Raw genomic sequence first — 21719 nt, 5'->3', positions numbered from 1 at the left:
CCTTGCTCTGTTGCCCAGACTGGAGTGCAGTGGTGCAATCTCAGCTCACTGCAACCTCCACCTCCCGGGTTCAAGCAATTCCCCTGCCTCAGCCTCCTGAGTAGCTGGGATCACAGGCGTGAGCCACCACGCCTGGCCCATTGTTTTGTTTTGGGTTTATTTTGAGGCGGAGTTTCACTCTTGTTGCCCAGGCTGGAGTGCAATGGTGTGATCTCGGCTCACCGCAACCTCCATCTCCCAGGTTCAAGCGATTCTCCTGCCTCAGCCTCCTGAGTAGCTGGGATTACAGGCATGTGCCACCACGCCTGGCTAATTTTGTATGTTTAGTAGAGATAGGGTTTCTCCATGTTGGTCAGGCTGGTCTCAAACTCCCAACCTCAGGTGATCTGCCTGCCTTGGCCTCCCAAAGTGCTGCGATTACAGGCGTGAGCCACCGCGCCCGGCCCCCCGGGTCCGTTATTATTATTTTAAGAGACAAAAAAATACTCTGTCATCCAGGTTGGGGTGCAATGGCACGATCATACCTCACTAAAGCCTCAAACTCCTGGGCTCAGGCAATCCTGCCTTGGCCTCCTGAGTAGCTAGGGCTATAGGCGTGTACCACCACATTTGGCTAATTTTTCAAAAAATTTTTTGTAGAGATAGTGTATTTGTGCTATAGTGCCCAGGCTGGTCTCAACCTATTGGCCTCAAGCGGTCCTCTTATCCTGGCCTCCTAAGTGCTGGAATTACAGGTATGCGCCACCACACCCAGCCCCTGAGTTAATGAGTGGTACTACAGTGGTGCACCTTCCATGTGTTAGGCATTGTTCTAATAATATGGCAGAGGATCTGCCTCCCTGGAGTTTAAGACAGACAATAAACTACTCACCAAGCACTTTAAAAGCATCAGGAAGCAATTAGCACTACAGCAAAAAATAAAGCTGGAAAGAGGGGTGGGTAGAAAGTTTCAGAGAGCTGTCAGATTACCAGGTGTTAAGAGTCCACTCACAGGAGGCGATAAATGGAGTATAAAAATGAAAGAGGTAAGAGAGCCAACCACGGGAATACCTGGGGAAAGGCAATTCCAGGCAAAAAAATAGGTGTGCAAAGACCCCAAGGCAGGAATGAGCTGGGAGGGTTTAAGGTCAAGCTGACTAGAATTGAGTGAATAACACAGAAATTCTCTGAAGTGTTTACTTCACTCTTTGTTGACGTCAATAAAACTTTATGCCACCAAGAACCTCAGGGTTTCCTTGCACCCTGGCATAGAATAACATACCACCTCCCTATAGAATATTCTCCTCCAAAGGAGTCATGAAAAAGTCAAAATGTTTCCCATCTGATAATCACTCTAAGAGACACAAAGGAGTACTTTTATCTTCAGAAGTCAGTGTTCGGACACTGAAAAATTAGAATGACTACCAGAGCAGTATGTCATAAATTTTCAAATACAATGCTATGCCCATGTCAAGTTGCTTAAAAGCAGCAAAAACCAGGAATAGGTAATCTGGGATGCTGTGGAGAAATCAGTTATCAACACACTGGCTAAAAATTACAGCTTCAATGTGCTCACCTTACAGTCACTGATGCTGCCATGCACCTGGCTGAATTCTCTGTTGAAAGTGTGGGTGAGAAGTTGCAGGCACTAAAGAAGAGAAAGAGAAGTGCAAGCTGAATGTAAAATGTCAACAGCCAGGAGCCTTGGGATAGCTGACCACGTGGAGGCTACTGGAGGGCTGAGTTCCCAGGGAGGGCACAGAAGCTCCACATCTCTCCCTATGCATTTGTCCCTCTGCTGTTCATTGGTCTCCTTTGCACTGTCCTTTCTAATAAACCAGTAAATGTAAAAACAAACAAACACCTCAATGACTTAATGAAGCCCTGGATGCAAGGTAGGAGGGGAAATAACATGTCCTAAACCCACAGTGCAGCTCAGATGTTGCCCTAACAGCTCTAGAAATTAAGTATATAGCAAGGGAAGTTCTATGTATGTCTAATAAAGATAAAGCAAGCGGCTTAAAAAAGCCTTTCTCAAGATTACCAAAGTGAATTACTAAAAACACCATAGTTTTGGCTGGGTGTGGATGGCTCATGCCTGTAATCCCAGTACTTTTCGAGGCCAAGGCAGGAGGATCACCTGAAGGCAGGAGTTCGAGACCAGCCTAGCCAACATGGTGAAACCTTGTCTCTATTAAAACTACAAAAAATGGGCCGGGCATGGTGGCTCATGCCTGTAATCCCAGCACTTTGGGAGGCTGAGGCAGGTGGATCACAAAGTCAGGAGATCAAGAACATCCTGGCCAACATGGTGAAACCCCATCTCTACTAAAAATACAAAAATCAGCTGGGCGTCATGGTGGGCGCAGGTAATCCCAGCTACACTCGGGAGGCTGAGGAAGGAGACTCACTTGAACCCAGGAAGTGGAGATTGCAGTGAACCGAGATCACAGCACTGCACTCTAGCCTGGCAGCAGAGTGAGACTCCGTCCCCTCTGCAAAAACAAAAACAAAAACAAACCCTACAAAAAATGAGCTGGCAATGGTGGTGCACACCTGTAATCCCAGCTACTTGAGAGGCTGAGGCAGAAGAACCGCTTGAAAATGGGAGGTGGAGGCTGCAGTGAGCCGAGATTGCACCACTGCACTCCAGCGTGGGTGACAAAGTGAGACTCCATCTCAAAAAAAAAAAATAATAATAAATTAAAAAAATAAAAATAAATAAAAAATAAAAACACCATAGTTTAGAAGTACTTAAAAATGCAATAGGTGGCAGGAAACGATGGCTCACACCTATAATCCTAGCACTTTGGGAGGCCAAGGCGGGTGGATCACCTGAGGTCAGGAGTTTGTGACCAGCCTGACCAGCATGGTGAAACCCTACCTCTACTAAAAACACAAAAATTAGCCAGGCGTGGTGGCACCTGCCTGTAATCCCACATACTAGGGAGGCTGTGACAGGAGAATTACTTGAACCTGGAAGGCAGAGACTGTAGTGAGCGGAAATCATGCCACTGCACTCCAGCCTGGGCCACAAGACCTAAACTCTGTCTCAAAAAAAAAAAAAAAAAAAAAAAAAAAGCACTGGGTGCGGTGGCTCATGCCTGTAATCCCAGCACTTTGGGAGGCTGAGGCGGGAGTATCACCTGAGACTGGGAGTTCAAGACCAGCCTGACCAACATGGAGAACCCCGTCTCTACTAAAAATACAAAATTAGCTGGGCATGGTGGCAAATGCTTGCAATCCCAGCTACTCGGGAGGCTGAGGGAGGAGAATCGCTTGAACCTGGGAGGCGGAGGTTGCAGTGAGCTGAGATCGTGCCATTGCACTCCAGTCTGGACAATAAGAGCGATACTCCGTCTCAAAAAAAAAAAAACAAAACACAAAAAAGTCAATAGCACTCCTTTTCATTTTTTTTTTTTTTAATTATTTTTTTTAGACACAAGGTCTCATTACGTTCCCAGGATGGGCTTGAACTCGTGGGCTTGGGCAATCCTACCACCTCAGCCTCCTGAGTAGCTGGGACTGCAGGTGCATGACACCACAGCCAGCTACCTCTTTAATTCTCAATTCACTCTGGTGCTAAAAGGCATGAAGGCTTCTGGATGGACATATTTTCCTAAATAAACCAGAAGACTATTTGAGTATTAAAACAAACCAAACATAAAACTCCTCTCATTTTTGTATTTTCTTTTCAACTGCCCAGAAACCAAACCTGGGAAACATCCTCAACAATCCCTCTGCCTTTTCCCACATACCTCTGCCTCCTTTGAAAGAAGGCAGTATCCAACCAGATTCCCCTTCCTCTTCATCACACATACCTCTGCCTTCTTTTTATTTTATTTATGTTGTTGTTGTTGTTGTTGTTGAGATGGAGTCTCGTTCTGTCACCCAGGCTGGAGTGCAGTGGCGCGATCGCGGCTCACTACAACCTCCGCCTCCTAGGTTCAAGCAATTCTCTGCCTCAGCCTCCCGAGTAGCTGGGATTACAGGTGCCCACCACCACGCCCGGCTAATTTTTGTATTTTTAGTAGAGACAGGGTTTTGCCATGTTGGTCAGGCTGGTCTCAAACTCCTCACCTCAGGTGATCTCTTGACCTGGTGATCTGCCGGCCTCAGCCTCCCAAAGTGCTGGGATTACAGGCATGCGCCACTGAGCCCGGCCACCTCTGCCTTCTTTAAAATGCTTTTATCTGGCCGGGCATCCACACATCCGTAATCCTAGCACTTTGGGAGGCCGAGGTGGGTGGATCACCTGAGGTCAGGAGTTGGAGACCAGCCTAGCCAACGTGGTGAAACTCCGTCTCTACTAAAAATACAAAAATTAGCCAGATGTGGTGGCACATGCCTGTACTCCAAGCTACTTGGGAGGCTGAGGAAGGAGAATCGCTTGAACCTGGGAAGCGGAGTTTGCAGTGAGCCGAGATCGCACCACTGCACTCCAGCCTGCGTGATGGCAGCGAGACTGCATCTCAAAAAAAAAAAAAATTTTTTTAAGTTTTTATCATTTCTCATCGGATTACTGTAATAAAGATAAAGAATTCTCCCTTCCTCAGCATATCTCTTCACCATCAATCCATTCTCTTTATTGCTGCTAGAGAAATCTTTTTTTCTGAGACGGCATCTCACTCTGTCGCCCAGGTTGGAGTGCAATGGCGCGATCTCGGCTCACTGCAACCTCCACCTTCCAGGTTCAAGCGATTCTCCTGCCTCAGCCTCCTTAGTAGCTGGGACTACAGGCGCAGGCCACCACGCTCGGCTGATTTTTGTATTTTCAGTAGTAGACACGGGGTTTCACCATGTTGGCCAGGATGGTCTTGGGCTCCTGACCTTGTGATCCACCCGCCTCGGCCTCTCAAAGTGGTGGGATTACAGGCATGAGCCACCACGGCTGGCCAGAAATCTTTCTAAAACACAAGTTCCTGTTTAAAATAGTTCTGCATTGCTCCCATCATCCACTCTAAACTCTTCAGTGCAATATACAAGATTCTTCACTACACACCTTCTGTTCCAGTCCCACATGAATTCCCCAAGACTGATCATGCAGGACACCACTGCCTCCCTCCTGCGCATCCTTCCAAGGTCAGCTCATGAGCGCCCCCACTACGGATGCTTCTCCTCTGACTCCCATAGCATTTGAAACACACACCTCTATCATATGCTTGTGACCTAATATTCTGTAAGCCCTTATATTTTTTAATTTTTAAATTTATTATTATTTTATTTTTTGAGATGGAGTGTCACTCTGTCGCTCAGGCTGGAGTGCAGTGGAGCTACCTTGGCTCACTGCAATCTCTGCCTCCCGGGTTCAAGCAATTCTTCTGCTTCAGCCTCTTGAGTAGCTGGGATTACAGGCGCCCACCGCCACGCCTGGCTAATTTTTGTATTTTTAGTAGAGACAGGGTTTCACCATGTTGGCCAGGCTGCTCTCAAACTCCAGACCTCAGGTAATCTGCCTGCCTCAGCCCTGTAAATTGCTGGGATTATAGGCGTGAGCCACTAAGCCTGGCCTAATTTTTGTTTTTGTTGAGACAAGGTCTCACTATGTTAGCCTGGGTTTGTCTTGAACTCCTGGGCTCAAGCAATCCCTTTGCTTCAGCCTCCCAAAGTGGTGGGGTAACAGGCATGAGGCAGTGCGCCTGGCCCTGTAAGCTTGTTGAGGGTAGGAACTGCGTCTTACTTTTTATTTCTACATTCACAGGATTATCACAGGCCTTCAAACACCTCAAACAAAGCTGTTGAAAATGAATAAACTGAGAGGCTAGTTTGTGGAGCCTTGTGGGAAGACGTTCAGCAAAGAGGAAGGGATTCACACCTTGGTAGCCAGCTCCTTCTCTCGGTCCACCAGGCTTTCGATGTCTGCTGAATCGTAGCCACTGCTCTCGCTGGGTGTGATGGCGCTTTCAAAGGTGGTGGTTGAGATCTGAGAGGAGATACTGGTGGAGGTGCTGAGGGTCCCACTGCTGAGGCTGGGGGATAACGAGTCACTCATGGATTTGGGGATGCTGTCACCAAGTCTCTCACGCAGCAGCAAAAAGTGGCGGGTTTTTTCCACCTGAGAAGATCAATACTACTGCTATAGCAAACACAGAGCTCGTTAAGATCTCAGGAGAGAAAAGTAAAAAGCTATGATCACATGCAGCAGGGGGAAGGAAGACTGATACTTTGGCAATCTTGTCCCAGAGTTCTTGCATCTGAGCAACCCTGACCCCTGGATACCTCATGTAGGAGCTCCAGCTTCTCCAGCTCCCACTGGTGCTCAAGGATGAGACTGTCTCCACGGGGCCGCCAGCCTGCTAAGTTCTCTTCTCCCCGCACATATGCCACTGAGGTATCTAAGATTTTTCTTCTCCTTCTCTGCATGCCTAAGACAAGAGGAAACAAGTTTTTGTTTCAGAAAAAAATTCAATTCCAAGTTTAAGTCAAAACGAATTAATAATTCTTATACGTAGCAAACTAAGACAGTTTGGTCTCAAGATACATGGGATTTTGTTTAAATACCAAAGCAACTCTCTGAACGTTTTTAAAAACTGAGTTTTACATTCTTTGATAATTATAAGACTGGGATGCAATTTAAGAAAATGATAAAATTATGATGTTAGGTGAAAATGTAGAAATATTAAATAGTCTATAATAGTCTATACACTATGGGGCCAGGCACGATGCCTCATTCCCAGCACTTTGGGAGGCTGAGGTGGGCTATCACCTGAGGTCAGGAGTTCGAGACCAGCCTGGCCAACACGGTGAAACCCCATCTCTACTAAAAATATAAAAATTAGCCAGGCGTGGTGGCGGGTGCTTATAATCCCAGCTACTCAGGAGGCTGAGGCAGGAGAATCGCTTGAACCTGGGAGGCGGAGGTTGCAGTGAGCTGAAATGGCGCCACTGCACTCCAGCCTGGATGACAGAGCAAGATTCCATCTTTAAAAAAAAGTCTATACACTATGATTGCAAATAAATAAAAATACACCTAGATGAAACAAGTATGGAAGGCCAGGCACAGTGGCTCATGCTGTAATCTTAGCACTTTGGGAGGCCAAGGTGGGAGAACCACCTGGGGCCAGGAGTTCAAGACCAGCCTGGGCAACATAGTAAATAAGACCCTACCTCTACCAAAAATTAAAAAATTGGCCAGGTGTAGTGGCATGAGCCCAGGAATTGGAGGCTGCAGTGAGCTCTCATCACACCACAGCACTCCAGCCTGGGCAACAGTAAGATCCTGTACCTAAAAATAAAAAATTTTTAAAAGACCGAAGGGAACACACACACACACATACACACATACACACACTCAGTAGTTCACTGGCCGACAGATGACAGACAGCTTTAGCCTCTATTATTTCCTGTTAATTTTTTTTGTATTATGCTGGTTTTACATATTAAATACATGAATTTATATTAATTTAAAAAATTCCTCAAGGAACTATCTGGATATTATAATAATTAACTGCTACTTGGATTCATACTCAAAGTCTTCTTTACTTACCTAAGTCTTGCCTGTGGGCCCTGACTTGTTTTCCATGTATATTCTATAAAATGACTCAAACTCATACTAATCAAATGCTATTAGAAAACCTTAACTTTTGTTCATGTTTCAGTTTACAAACATAGAAATGCTAAGTGCTGCTTAAGTTCGCCTAGCTAGAGGAACAAGAGCAGTTTAAAAACACATTAAAAAGAATACAGAACAAATCTGACTTAATAATTTGATTTTTTGCCGGGCACGGTGGCTCACGCCTGTAATCCCAGCACTTTGGGAGGCGGAGGCGGGCGGATCATGAGGTCAAGAGATCAAGACCATCCTGGCTAACACACTGAAACCCCATCTCTACTAAAAATACAAAGAAATTAGCCAGGCGTGGCGGCGTGCGCCTGTTGTCCCAGCTGCTGGGGAGGCTGAGGCAGAAGAATGGCGTGAACCTGGGAGGCAGAGGTTACAGTGAGCTGAGATTGTGCCACTGCACTCCAGCCTGGGTGACCGAGTAAGACTGTCTAAAAAAAATAAAAATCAATTTTTTTTTTTTTTTTTTTTGAGACGGAGTCTCACTCTGTCACCCAGGCTGGAGTGCAGTGGCGCAATCTCGGCTCACTGCAAGCTCTGCCTCCCAGGTTCACGCCATTCTCCTGCCTCAGCCTCCCAAGTAGCTGGGATTACAGGCACACGCCACCACACCCGGCTAATTTTTGTATTTTTGGTAGAAAGAGGGGTTTCACCATGTTGGTCAGGCTGCTCTTGAACTCCTGGCCTCAGGTGATCCACCCACCTCGGTCTCCCAAAGTGCTGGGATTACAGGTGTGAGCCACCATGCACAGCCAATAATTTGACTTTCTAAAACATGGGAAATTTAAATTCCAGTCTGATGGCATCTATATACTGCTAAGTCATCTTTGGGCTAAAGTGGGCAGAGAAATAGTTATGAAGTTTTCTAAACCAAACTCATTCTAATTCACATGAATTTTTTTTTTTTTTTTTTTTTTTTTTTTTTTGAGATGGAGTCTCACTCTGTCACCCAGGCTGGAGTGCAGTGGCACGAACTTGGCTCACTGCAAACTCTGCCTCCCCGGCTCAAGTGATTCTCCTGCCTTAGCCTCCTGAGTAGCTAGGACCATAGGCGCCCACCACCACGCTCGGCTAATTTTTGTATTTTTAGTAGAGACAGGGTTTCACCATATTGGCCAGGCTGGTCTTGAACTCCTGACCTCATGATCTGCTCACCTCGGCCTCCCACAGTGTTGGGATGACAGGCATGAGCCACTAGGCCCGGCCCATATGAATTTTTTAACTCAAATTTTACTCATAGCCTAGTGATACTGTGATATAATTTTAATACAATTGTACATTATAAACCAAACAATGTTGCAACTCTGAAAAAGGTAACTCCTACCACCCCTCCTCAATCAAACTAGCTTGTAAGACACACATGGTTTCTAAAAGGTTTTATATCTATCCTACTTGGGTAGACTCTCCAGTTTTTATATACAGTATATTTTTTATTTACTTATTTTTTTTTTGAGACGGAGTCTCACTCTGTTGCCCAGGCAGGCTGGAGTGCAGTGGCACAATCTCGGCTCACTGCAACCTCCGCCTCCTGGGTTCAAGCAAGTCTCCTGCCTCAGCCTCCCAAGTAGCTAGGATTACAGGCGCCCACCACCACACCTGGCTAATTCTTGTATTTTTAGTAGAGAAGGGGTTTCACCATGCTGGCCAGGCTGGTCTCCAACTCCTGACCGCAGGTGATCTGCCCACCTCGGCCTCCCACAGTGCTGGGATTACAGGTGTGTGCTCCCATGCCCAGCCTAAACACAGGATACTTGAAACATACACAAAGATAACTATCACCTCATCAATCCACAAGAGCTTACCTGGACTACCTGTGTCTGACATTTTGCATAAGCTGAGTTCGTAAATGCCAGTGACTCGATTCCTATTTGAAGAAAATAAAACAATGGTTTAATCTCTTACAGCACAAAAACAGGAAGATTTCAATCCCTGCTACTTAAAATAGTGTCTTCGCTGCAGGGACTGCAACCCATCCTCAAATGTAATTACGGACATTTCTTATTTGTCACTGCTGTTTTCCTATTTTGAACTTAAGTAGCATACGTTTTCCTAGAGGAGTCTGCTTTCATTTCAATTTTATTTATTTATTTATGTTTAATTTTTTTTTTTTGAGACAGAGTCTTGCTCTGTCGCCCAGGCTAGAGTGCAGTGGCCAGATCTCAGCTCACTGCAAGCTCCACCTCCCAGGTTTACGCCATTCTCCTGCCTCAGCCTCCCGAGTAGCTGGGACTACAGGCGCCCGCCACCTCGCCCGGCTAGTTTTTTTTTGTATTTTTTAGTAGAGATGGGGTGTTTCACCGTGTTAGCCAGGATGGTCTCGATCTCCTGACCTCGTGATCCACCCGTCTCGGCCTCCCAAAGTGCTGGGATTACAGGCTTGAGCCACCACGCCTGGCCTCAATTTTATTTTTTTAGAGATAGGATTTCCCTGTGTCACCCAGGCTGGAGTGCAGTGGTGTAATCACAGCTCACTGCAGCCTCAAACTCCTGGACTCATGGGATCCTCCTGCCTCAGCCTCCTGAGTGGTTGGGACTTCAGGCATGCACCACCATACCCAGCTAATTTTTAAATTTTTTTGTAGAGACAGGGTCTCACTATGTTGCCCAGGCTGGTCTTGAACTCCTGGCCTCAAGTGATCCTTCCACCTTGGCATCAAAAAGTGCTGAGATTATATGCATCAAAAAGTGCTGAGATTATAGGCATAAGCCACCATGCCCCACCTCATCTCTATCTTTTAAACACTTTATTTCAATAGGGTGAATAAAATTGAATGATAAACTAGAAAATTTACAATATAAATATGAAAACTAAAAATTTGTCTTTTCTTACTATAAGAGAGAAGATATGAGGAAACATTGACTAGAATGAAATGATAATCAACAACTTCTGGGGATTGTGAGTAGTAGGAGGTATAATACCTTCTATTGTATTAGTAACATTTTTTAAGCTGGGTGGTGATACCCAAGTAGTCAATGTATTTTTTCTCTTTTTCTTTTCTTTTTCTTTCTTTCCTTTTTTTTTTTAATTTTGAGACAGGGTCTCACTGTTTCACCCAGGCTGGAGTGCAGTGGCTCTATCATGGCTTACGGCAGCCTCAACCTCTCAAGCTCAACTGATCCTCTCACCTCAGCCTCCTGAGAAGCTGGGACTATAGGCGTGTGTCACCACACCTGGGTAATTTTAAAATTTGCTGTGGAGATGGGGTCTCACTGTGTTGCCCAAGCTGGTCTCAAACTCCTAAGCTTAAGCAATCCTCTGTCCTTGGCCTCCCAACATGCTGGGATTACAGACATGAGCCACTGTGTCTGGCCTTCACTGTATTATTCCTGACATATTTTGTATGCCTTAAATATGCATAACAAATCTTAAAAAGAAGAAAATTTCAATGGTACTCTGTTAGAAATAATAATGATGACATTTAAAAGTCTTTGCAAATTTAGTCTTTGCAGAATTGTTTTAGAGGTGTCCACAATGTAATATTCCTTCCTTCCCTCATAACTCATCCATCCATCAACATTTTATTAAATGTCAGCATGCAAATCAGTACATTCCAGGTGCCAGTTACCAAAATGGTTCATAAACTGTAAACTAACCGTGAGACAGTAAGACAAGAATACTTAAGGACTAATGATTCTGTTGTACTGAACAAACAAACTGGAAGCTAACTTGTGTGAAAAACTTACGAATCTGGTGACTTCGAGTAGCCACTGCCAAAGAGGCTACGCAGAGAGCGTGGTGGTGAGATCTTGGCATCTCGGGAATAGAAGACCATGCACACATCCTTGGTGATGACAGCCGGCTGGATGCAATGATCCAGCTGAAAGCAGACAGGGTAGGTGCTGATGAAGTGTAGGCAGAGTACTGTGACCAGAGTCTATACACGAATGTATTTGGAAAGCTAGTCCCAGTTGTGAGAACTGAAGGATTTCAGCTCCACGAATTATTTCAACAGTCACCCAGTGGATAATATGTGCAAGAGTAGGTAGTACTCCTTATAGATGCATTTATTTATTTATCTGTTTATTTTTATTTATTTATTTACTTATTTTTTCTGAGATGGAGTCTTGCTCTGTCACCCAGCCTGGAGAGCAGCGATGCGATCTCGGCTCACTGCAAGCTCCGCCTCCCAGGTTCACATCATTCTCCTGCCTCAGCCTCCCCAGCAGCTGGGACTACAGGCACCTGCCACCACACCTGGCTAATATTTTTGTATTTTTAGTAGAGACGGGGTTTCACCGTGTTAGCCAGGATGGTCTCGATCTGCTGACCTCGTGATCCGCCCGCCTCAGCCTCCCAAAGTGCTGGGATTACAGGAGTGAGCCACCGCGCCTGGCAGATTCATTTATTTTGATAGGTGAGGAAACTGAGGCAAAGAGAGTTTTTCCAAGGACATAGAGGAAGTAAGTAGCAGCACAGGGATTTGAAATGACAGGCTGGGTCCTGGGTCTGGGCTGTTAACCACTATTACACTCTGTCCACAACTATAAAAACAAGAGGTAACATTTTCTTAAAAATCACACATTCTTCAAGCAGTGGTGATTAGGCTACTAAAGCTGAAGCTGGAATGAAAGTCATGTGATTTTTTGAGTAAACAGAACCCAGGAATAGAATCTAATATAATCAGAAGAGTTAGCAAAGTATAATAAAATGAAAAACTTAAGGATATGGAGGAAGAAAGAGGACAAAACAAGTGGAATCTTCGCTGACCACTTCCTGCTATAACCTGCACAGTGTTCAGGGCTGACTGTTCGCATCAACTGAAGCTCCAGGTCTCCTCACCTCTAGGTAGGCCGACAAGGTCATGTAGATCTTTTCTCCATAAGGTGTCACTCGGTTCAGAAGAAGGGAGTTATGTAGAGAGCTATCCCACACAGCCTCAAAGCGGTAGAAGGTCCTAAGGTCAGAAAGACAAGAGGGAGTCATCCAAGCTAAAATCACCTTAGCCCAGGTACTGACACTGTCAATCATCCTAAAGAACCCTATGCCAATCAACTGACATTTTCAATTTATCAAACTCTAATAACAGGGAGGAACACTTATCTCCTAGGAGGAAAAGATAGGTCCCCATCATCTTGCCCCCAACCCTACCCATCATTAAGGAACACTTAGTTGTGCCTTTTTTTTTTTTTTGAGACGGAGTCTCACTCTGTCACCCAGGCTGGAGTGCAGTGGCACAATCTCGGATCACTGCAACCTCTGTCTCCTGGGTTCAAGTGATTCTCCTGCCTCAGCCTTCCGAGTAGCTGGGATTACAGGCGCACACCACCATGCCTGGCTAATTTTTATCATTTTTAGTAGAGACAGGGTTTCACCATGTTGGTCAGGCTAGTCTTGAACTCCTGACCTCAGATGATCCGCCTGCCTCGGCCTCCCAAAGTGCTGGGATTACAGGCGTGAGCCACTGCGCGTGGCCAGTTGTGCTTTTTTAAATTTTGTTTTGACAAGCCTGCCTCTGCCTATAAACATAAAAATAGTAAGGTCAATCAAAATGATTAAGATGAAATGGTAAGTGAGTATGGACAGAAACTGAAAGAATAAAGAAAGACTAAGCTCTCCTGTCACTCAATGATGAGAGCAGGAAGTGAATGCTCAGTCATTTGTCAGCTTCGATCTTCACATCGAAGGATAAACATCATTCAATCCAGTGCTGCTGGGCCTCAGAAACATCACAGATATATCTGAGGGTATTAATGGCAGAAACTGGGTAGAAGGGTTTAAGTATAGACAGTCTTATTTTATTTTATTTTTGAGACAGAGCTTCACTCTGTCACCCAGGCTGGAGTGCAGTGGCGCAATCTCAGCTCACTGCAACCTCTGCCTCCTGGGTTCAAGCGATCCTCCTCCCTCAGCCTCCTGAGTAGCTGGGATTATAGGCAAGCACCATTACGCCAGTTAATTTTTGTATTTTTAGTAGAGGCAGGGTTTCATTATGTTGGCCAGGCTGGTCTCAAACTCCTGACCTCAAGCAATCTGCCCACCTCGACCTCCCAAAGTGCTAGGAGTATAGGTGTGAGCCACCGTGCCAGTCGAGAGCCTTATTTTAAATAAAAGAACAAAAGGTTATTCTTAACTGACGTTTCAGTAAAAGAGAATAATTTTTTTAACACTAGAGCCAGCCAAATATCATTTGTTAGCTTTAAAAAAAAAAGCCATTTGAAAAATTAATCTTACATTTATATAACAAATGGAAACTTAATTTAATAGATACTCACAAACTGTTTTGCTGTTGTTCTAATATCGTTTTTTTCTACTGGTAAAACAACATAAACTCTAACTGACATTAAATCTTCCAGTTCTGCAAGTCTAATCTGAAACACGGCACTTAGTTGAAAAGCAGTGCTACAGATCGATTCCCAATTCTGCCCCATGTTTCCCTTCTCAGACCCCTATGACAAGTGGAGGGAAGATGCCGGGTCTGCCCCGCCACCACTAGTCCTCTGCAGATAGAACACAGCTCACCTGATACACCTAGCAGAGTCCGTGCATACTCTTTCCTGCCCTATACATTCCTTTTTACTCCTTTTCAAATGGTGACCTCACTATGGCTGCCTTTTCTAGACTTCCTATGACAAGTAGCTGGCATGTCCTCCCTCTAAACACATCCCCATGTTTCTTCCTCCAGAAACGATCAATAGAGAGAACAATACATTTGTGAAACTGAACCCCATGACTACACCTCCTCTTCCAAGTGGCAGCGTATGAGGTCTGATCATCTAGCATAGTTGCTTCTAGATCTAAGTCTTCTTCCCAATTATTTACTACTCTCTCTCAAATGTCTAGCCTTTGAGGCAGTGAGTGTGGGTCAAGAAAATTCTCTACAAAGACACAGAAGATAGAGAAACAACAAGACGAAGACAAAGACACCAAGTGACCCAAACAGGAACAGAAATGACGGACAATGAAAGCCTTTCTATAGTTCCTGGGCTCCCTGGGCACAGGAGGAAACCCTTCAGGTGTCCATAAACCTCTGTGTAGAGGAAATTTTTAATTTGGTTTAAGATATATTCTAATATTGGGTGACGATATCCACTACTTCAACAGATGCCACTTGAGAACGATCACTGTGATATCTTTTTTTTTTTTTTTTTTTTTTTTTGAGATGGAGTCTTACTTTTGTCACCCAGGCTGGAGTGCAGTGGCGCAATCTCGGCTCACTGCAACCTCCTCATTCCGGGTTCAACCGATTCTCCTGCCTCAGCCTCCAGAGGTCTGCTCTTTTATTGTGTCCCTGTTTTTGTCAAAGTACCTAGAAGGGGTGGGGCTTCTTTGTCCGATTTCAGAGACTGGATACATCCATTCTAAAGTTAAATAAACCCCTCTTCTTAGAGTGAGGGCATTTATGACTTTGGTGACATCTGACAGAAATTTCTTTTTTTTTTTTTCTGAGATGGAGTCTCGCTCTGTCGCCCAGGCCGGAGTGCAGTGGCCGGATCTCAGCTCACTGCAAGCTCCGCCTCCCAGGTTTACGCCATTCTCCTGCCTCAGCCTCCCGAGTAGCTGGGACTACAGGCGCCCGCCACCTCGCCCGGCTAGTTTTTTTGTACTTTTTAGTAGAGACGGGGTTTCACCGTGTTCGCCAGGATGGTCTCGATCTCCTGACCTCGTGATCCGCCCGTCTCGGCCTCCCAAAGTGCTGGGATTACAGGCTTGAGCCACCGCACCCGGCATCTGACAGAAATTTCTATCAGTGCTGCTGTCTTAAGTTCCAAACCATAACGTGGCACCTCCCAGGACCACTGAGATTTCATGACACTGACTCAACTGAGGCAAATGTTTTGAACTTGTCAAAAAAAGCCTCTTCACATTTCTGTTTTCAGACTAAGCTTTCACTTAACGTAAAAAAAATTTCACTGGCAGAAACCTGGTTAACACATAGGAAATTTTGTCTTTTTTTTTTTTTTTTTTTTTTTTTTGAGACGGAGTCTTGCTCTGTAGCCCAGGCTGGAGTGCAGTGGCCGGATCTCAGCTCACTGCAAGCTCCGCCTCCCGGGTTTACGCCATTCTCCTGCCTCAGCCTCCCGAGTAGCTGGGACTACAGGCGCCCGCCACCGCGCCCGGCTAGTTTTTTGTATTTTTTAGTAGAGACGGGGTTCCACCATGTTAGCCAGGATGGTCTAGATCTATTGACCTCGTGATCCGCCCGTCTCGGCCTCCCAAAGTGCCGGGATTACAGGCTTGAGCCACTGCGCTCGGCCAACACATAGGAAATTTTGACTCCACTGAAGTCTTCCTGTATTAAGGGAAAAATTTTCTTTTCTTTTTTTTTTTTTTTTTTTTTTTTTTTGAGACAGAGTCTTGCTCTGTAGCCCAGGCTGGAGTGCAGTGGAGGGATTCCGGCTCGCTGCAAGCTCCGCCTCTCGGGTTCACGCCATTCTCCTACCTCAGCATCCCGAGGAGCTGGGACTAACAGGCGCCTGCCACCACGGCCAGCTAATTTTTTTTTTTTTTTTTTTTTTTTTTTTTTTTTTTTTTTGAGACGGAGTCTCGCTCTGTAGCCCAGGCTGGAGTGCAGTGGCCGGATCTCAGCTCACTGCAAGCTCTGCCTCCCGGGTTCATGCCATTCTCCGGCCTCAGCCTCCCGAGTAGCTGGGACTACAGGCACCCGCCACCTCGCCCAGCTAGTTTTTGTATTTCTTAGTAGAGACGGGGTTTCACCGTGTTAGCCAGGATGGTCTCGATCTCCTGACCTCGTGATCCGCCCATCTCGGCCTCCCAAAGTGCTGGGATTACAGGCTTGAGCCACCGCGCCCGGCCCAAATTTTTTTGTATTTTTAGTAGAGATGGGGTTTCACTGTGTTAGCCAAGATGGTCTCGATCTCCTGTCCTCGTGATCCACCCGCTTCGGCCTCCCAAAGTGCTGGGATTATAGGCGTGAGCCACCACGCCTGGCTCATTTTTTTTTTTAATTTTGTCAAAAAAAGTTTCTTTTTTTTTTTTTTTTTTTTGAGACGGAGTCTTGCTTTGTCACCCAGGCTAGAGTGCAGTGGCCGGATCTCAGCTCACTGCAAGCTCCGCCTCCCAGGTTCACGCCATTCTCCTGGCTCAGCCTCCCGTGTAGCTGGGACGACAGGCGCCCGCCACCTCGCCCGGCTAGTTTTTTGTATGTTTTAGTAGAGACGGCGTTTCACCATGTTAGCCAGGATGGTCTCGATCTCCTGACCTCGTGATCCGCCCGTCTCGGCCTCCCAAAGTGCTAGGATTACAGGCTTGAGCCACCGCGCCCGGCCTTTTTTTTTTTTTTTTTTTTTTTGCTTTGGACTTGCTGCACCAAGTTCTGTTGGAACACCCACCAAAGGTGGTAATTCAATTTTTTAAAAAAAAATTATTTTTTTATTTATTTTTTTGATCTTGCTCTTGTCGCCCAGGCTGGAGTGCAATGGTGCGATCTTGGCTCACTGCAACCTCTGCCTCCTGGGTTTAAGCGATTCTCCTGCCTCAGCCTCCCAAGTAGCTGGGATTACAGGCACCCAACACCAAGTCTGGCTAATTTTTTAAATTTTAGTAGACATGGGGTTTCACCGTGTTGACCAGGTTGGTCTCAAACTCCTGACCTCAGGTGATCCACCTGCCCGGCCTCCCAAAGTGCTGGGATTACAGGTGTGAGCCACTGCGCCTGGCCTACTTTGTTTTTAGAGACAGGGTCTTGCTCTGTTGCCCAGGCTGGAGTGCACTGGTGCAATCTAACTCCTGGGCTCAAGTGATCTTCCCACCTCAGCCTCCTGAGTAGCTGGGAATACAGGCATGAGTCACCACTCTCAGCTAATTTTTTTTTTTTTTCCCTGTAGAGACAAGTTCTACATTGCCCAGGCAGGTCTTGAACTCTTGGGTTCAAGTGATCTTCCTACCTTAGTAGGAAAGTGCTAGTATTACAGGTATGAGCCATTACAGTGGCAATTCTTGAGAGGTGGCTGTAAGAAATACAACAAAGGCTGGGGAGAAATGTCAATTTAATTAAGCTTGCAATAGAATTTAGGGTTACAAACAGGGCTGAATCCCAAGACATATTTTCCTGTACGCCTCCTAAGGTGGTGAGAAATAATTCCAAATGGATTTCTCAAGATGTTCTGAACAGCAGCAGCATCAGAGGAAAAGCAGGTTTCAAGGTGACTGCTTTGAAGGATATATTCCTTTGAATTTATTATTTATGAACAATTAAAGATCAACTTCTGGTCAGTCATGGTAGCTTACAACTCTAATCCCAGCACTATGGGAGGTAAAAGTGGGAAGATCACTTGAGGCCAGGAATTTGAGGCCAGCCTGGGCAATACAGCGAGAACCCGTCTCTACAAAAAAATTTTAAATTAGCTAGGCATAGTGGCACATGTCTGGAGTCCCAGCTATTCGGGAGGCTGAGGCGGGAGGACTGCTTGAGCCCAGGAATTCAAGATTGCAGTGAGCTATGATCATGCTACTACTGCCCTTTATTTATTTATTTATTTATTTATTTATTTATTTAGAGTCTAGTTCTCTTGCCAGCCTGGAGTGCAGTGGCGTGATCTTGGCTCCCTGCAACCTCCGCCTCCTAGGTTCAAGTGATTCTCCTGCCTCAGCCTCCTGAGTAGCTGGGACTACAGACACGTGCTGCCACGTCCAGCTAATTTTTCTATTTTTAGTTGAGATGGGGTTTCACCATATTGGCCAAGATGGTCTTGATCTCTTAACCTCGTGATCCGCCCACCTTGGTCTCCCAAAGTGCTGGGATTACAGGGGTGAGCCACCATGCCCGGCCACAATTTTTTTTTTTTTTTTTTTTAAACCATCTGCAGGTATAGCTAGCTACTACACTCTAGCCTGGACAACAAAGCAAGACTTTTCTTGTCTCAAGAAAACAAAACAGAAACCACCCTCTTACATTATGGTCACATCTGATGAACCCTCTTGAGTTCATTAGGAGAATCTCTGAAATATAAACTGAATGGAGTCCAAATTACTCATTATATCAGTAACATGAGTCAAATATATAAATATGTTTATGTATTTTTTTTTTTTTTTGAGACAGAGTCTTGGTCTGTCGCCCAGGCTGGAGTGCAGTGGCGCGATCTTGGCTCACTGCAACCTCTGCCTCTGGGGTTCAAGCGATCCTCTGCCTCAGCTTCCTGAGTAGCTGGGATTACAGGCGCCCACCACCATGCCAGGCTAATTTTTGTATTTTTGGTAGAGACGGGGTTTCACCATGTTAGCCAGGATGGTCTCAATCTCCTAACCTCATGATCTGCCCGCCTCGGCTTCCCAAAGTGCTGGGATTACAGGCATGAGCCACTGAGACTGGCCCGTTTATGTATTTTTTAACATTTTAGGTTATATTGTCATGTATCACTTCCTTCAATTTTCTTCCCTAAATGAGATAATTTTTTAAAAACTTCCTTTAATACCAAACCAGGATTTTTTTCTATTCCAAAAGAAGAAAATAAACATAAAACAAGTAGCCCTGACAGAAGAAAGATAAATATTTAAAAACACATATAAAATATTTCTCACAGACTCAGCTATCCAAATAGCCAAATTTGTCTCTATTACCGCACAGGACAAAACAGAGAAGAAAGGGAACCGTTTTGCAAGGCTGTAATGGGCTCAGGTTTTATAAAGCAATAAACCTTTCAAGCTTTTGACAGACAGAAGACAGATAAAGAGGAGAACAGAAAACAAAACCTGAGATTCTGTATGATATGGAGAAACATTCTACTTTGTAATGTAGAAGAGGAAAACTTGAAAGGGCCTAAGAATAAAATTGACAAGTTTAGTAAATGGAATGAGAAAATAATTTGAAACTAAAAATCATTTAAGAAGCTATATGCTTCTTAGGGTACAGAATAGGGTCTACTTTATCCTAGGTACAGTAGGTTTACATGGGGAGGGGACTACAAAATTAAAATAGTAATCAAAGCAACATAAGACAGAAAGCATTCTGATAAACTAGAATCCTATGTGCAAAAAAGCAAACAGAAAATACCTAGGAATATCCTTATCAAGAAAGAGCCTGCAAAAACATAGAAAAGGCTTTAGTTAGTGCAGCAAAAACAAAAACAAAAAAAACAAAAGAAATAGAGAGAATCAGAAAAAAATATATATATAAAAGACAAATTTGCTGATAAGCAAAGTGAATTCAAGTGGACAATTAACAGAGAATCCCATGGAACACAATTTGATAGTGGACTTACAAAAACATGGATCCCTCTCCTGAGACTTCCAACTAAGGAAAATACCAGACATAGGAGGGAAAGTGGAGACCACCACCATCAATACCCCTTTCAGTGGTGACTTAGTATTGAGAATAATAGGAAATTGCTATGGAGTTAAGGGAAAACCAAGTCAATGCATTAACATAAATGTAAGACTGGGAAGAAAAGGAATAATAGTCCCTTGTCAATTATACTCCACTATCAATATATTAGCAAAGCCCTCTAAGATACACACATAATATAACCAAATTGGAGGTAAGTTCAACTTTAAACATTAAACCTTAGACAAATGGAACGAAAGTTCTCTTAACCAAACTCCATTATGCCACTTACCATATTAACCTATGTTTTCTATATCCCTAAAATATACATATTGATGGCTAGTTCTCCTTGAGCATTCTAAACTACAAAGATGTCTCATTTGCCCAGACACTTCGCTCCGAAGAGTTGAGTGCTTATCAAATGTCAGTAGTATCTGGTCCCAAATCTGTTTCTGCCAGTTGTACTTGTTATTATTATCTAACTTCATTAAACATTAGGCAAATCAATGAAAGATGAAAACAAATAATTTTTGTTCCTGTGAAAACTAAGTTGAATGTTTTCAAAAGGTTTGATAATGGTGAGTTGTTTAAAAATTACTGTTATGTTTGGGTGAGATAAATGTAAAAGAAAGGGGAAAATGATAAAATGTTTAAATGGTAAAATGTTATTAAATGGTAAAAAGTTTAAAGGACTTTGCACTTAGATTTTCTTCGCAGATTTGTAATTCTTGCTCCACCAAACTAAAAGTCACAGATGATGAATTACAGGTGTGGTTTTGCAAGAAAGACAATCAGAATTCCAGTAAATGACCTTATAATTAAAGAAAAGGCCATGGCCTTCCAGCAAAAGCTTGGTGAATTAATGTAGATTTATATAGTTTAAATTAGAACAGAAATATTTAAGGTGTTTTTCTTTTTGTTATTCTTGACTTCAGCCTTTTTTGATCAACTCATTCTAACTCACAAGATAAGCTACTTCTAACAAAGCCAAATTCATTTCTTGTAGCACCTGACCTGTTGTTGGGCATGAATTAAAGGACTTCTCAAAGCTACTCTAATGGAGGCAAACTTAGAATAACCAGTATTTCAACCAAAGCCCATCTTTCCCTGTATATTTTACTAAGTACCTACGGAAATTTACAATACATTTTTCATAGCTACAAAGAAAATGTGGTGGTAAAACCCAGCTGAACGTTGGCAGAAAACAGAGAGCTATGCAGAATTACTGCAGACTTCAGGGAAATAGTATTGTTCATGATTTTGCCCACGGATAGTTAAAGCACCTGTCTTGATCTCTGCCACACTCCTCCCCAAACCCCAAACACACATGCCCTCTCACTCCTTCCCTCTTTTTCCACAGCCCCTGCCAGCAAACACAGGTTTGTTTCCTTTTTCTCTTTCCTATGGTAAACTATAATACAAGAAAACAACAGAAAGAAATTAATCCTAGTCCAAACCTTTCATTCCATTTCTGACTATTGTCTTATTCTTTCCCTCCTTCCTCTCAACATGGATGTAAACAAGCTTTTCAGGAGCAGATTGAAGCACAGCAAAGTCCTGTGGTGGGAAGGCAGTGTGCTCAGCCCACATTAGAAGAGGCAGCTGCTCCTGTTTCCCAGCCCCTAGGATATAGAGACAGAGTCTCTGAGACAATGAGAACTCCTTTCCTGGGTGAGGTAAGAGGACCCCAGCTGGTTTAGTTCTAGTCTTACAAGGGAAAATAGAATGGCTATGTACTTTATGAATTGTCTGTTATCACCTGATTATAAAAGATAATTTTAAATGAAACATTTAAAATAAAAAACAAAATAAAATCTACTATTTATGGCAGCCAATCTTGGTCGTAAGAGTTTGTATTATTTATCACTTTTGTGCATAAATGAAAACCAAATATGAAGGATAATTAAGCCTATAGCAGCAGCAGCAAAGACTAACAACAAGAGGCTTCATTTTATCTT

General features: G+C 44.1%; 2 protein-coding genes across 9 annotated transcripts in view; one reads left to right on the top strand and one right to left on the bottom strand.

Annotated features, from left to right (window-relative positions):
* The window catches only part of CTNNBIP1 (catenin beta interacting protein 1), a 668528-nt gene that overhangs the window by 120535 nt on the left and 526274 nt on the right, over positions 1–21719 (top strand). The gene's annotated exons all lie outside the window — the stretch shown is intronic.
* The window catches only part of KIF1B (kinesin family member 1B), a 178384-nt gene that overhangs the window by 9869 nt on the left and 146796 nt on the right, over positions 1–21719 (bottom strand). For all 8 annotated transcript variants that reach the window (XM_050787676.1, XM_050787730.1, XM_050787702.1 and 5 more), the window contains 6 exons: positions 12321–12435; positions 11225–11358; positions 9343–9404; positions 6199–6344; positions 5795–6034; positions 1556–1627 (listed from right to left, as the gene is read on the bottom strand). In XM_050787676.1, coding sequence (XP_050643633.1) covers positions 1556–1627; positions 5795–6034; positions 6199–6344; positions 9343–9404; positions 11225–11358; positions 12321–12435 — 769 coding nt within the window. The remainder of the gene's footprint in view (positions 1–1555; positions 1628–5794; positions 6035–6198; positions 6345–9342; positions 9405–11224; positions 11359–12320; positions 12436–21719) is intronic.

The sequence above is a fragment of the Macaca thibetana genome, chromosome 1 (assembly GCF_024542745.1).
Source record: "Macaca thibetana thibetana isolate TM-01 chromosome 1, ASM2454274v1, whole genome shotgun sequence".
Taxonomy (NCBI): Eukaryota; Metazoa; Chordata; class Mammalia; order Primates; family Cercopithecidae; genus Macaca; species Macaca thibetana.
The sequence above is the reverse complement of the archived record's forward strand: the minus strand, read 5'-3'. Positions and strand labels throughout refer to the sequence as shown.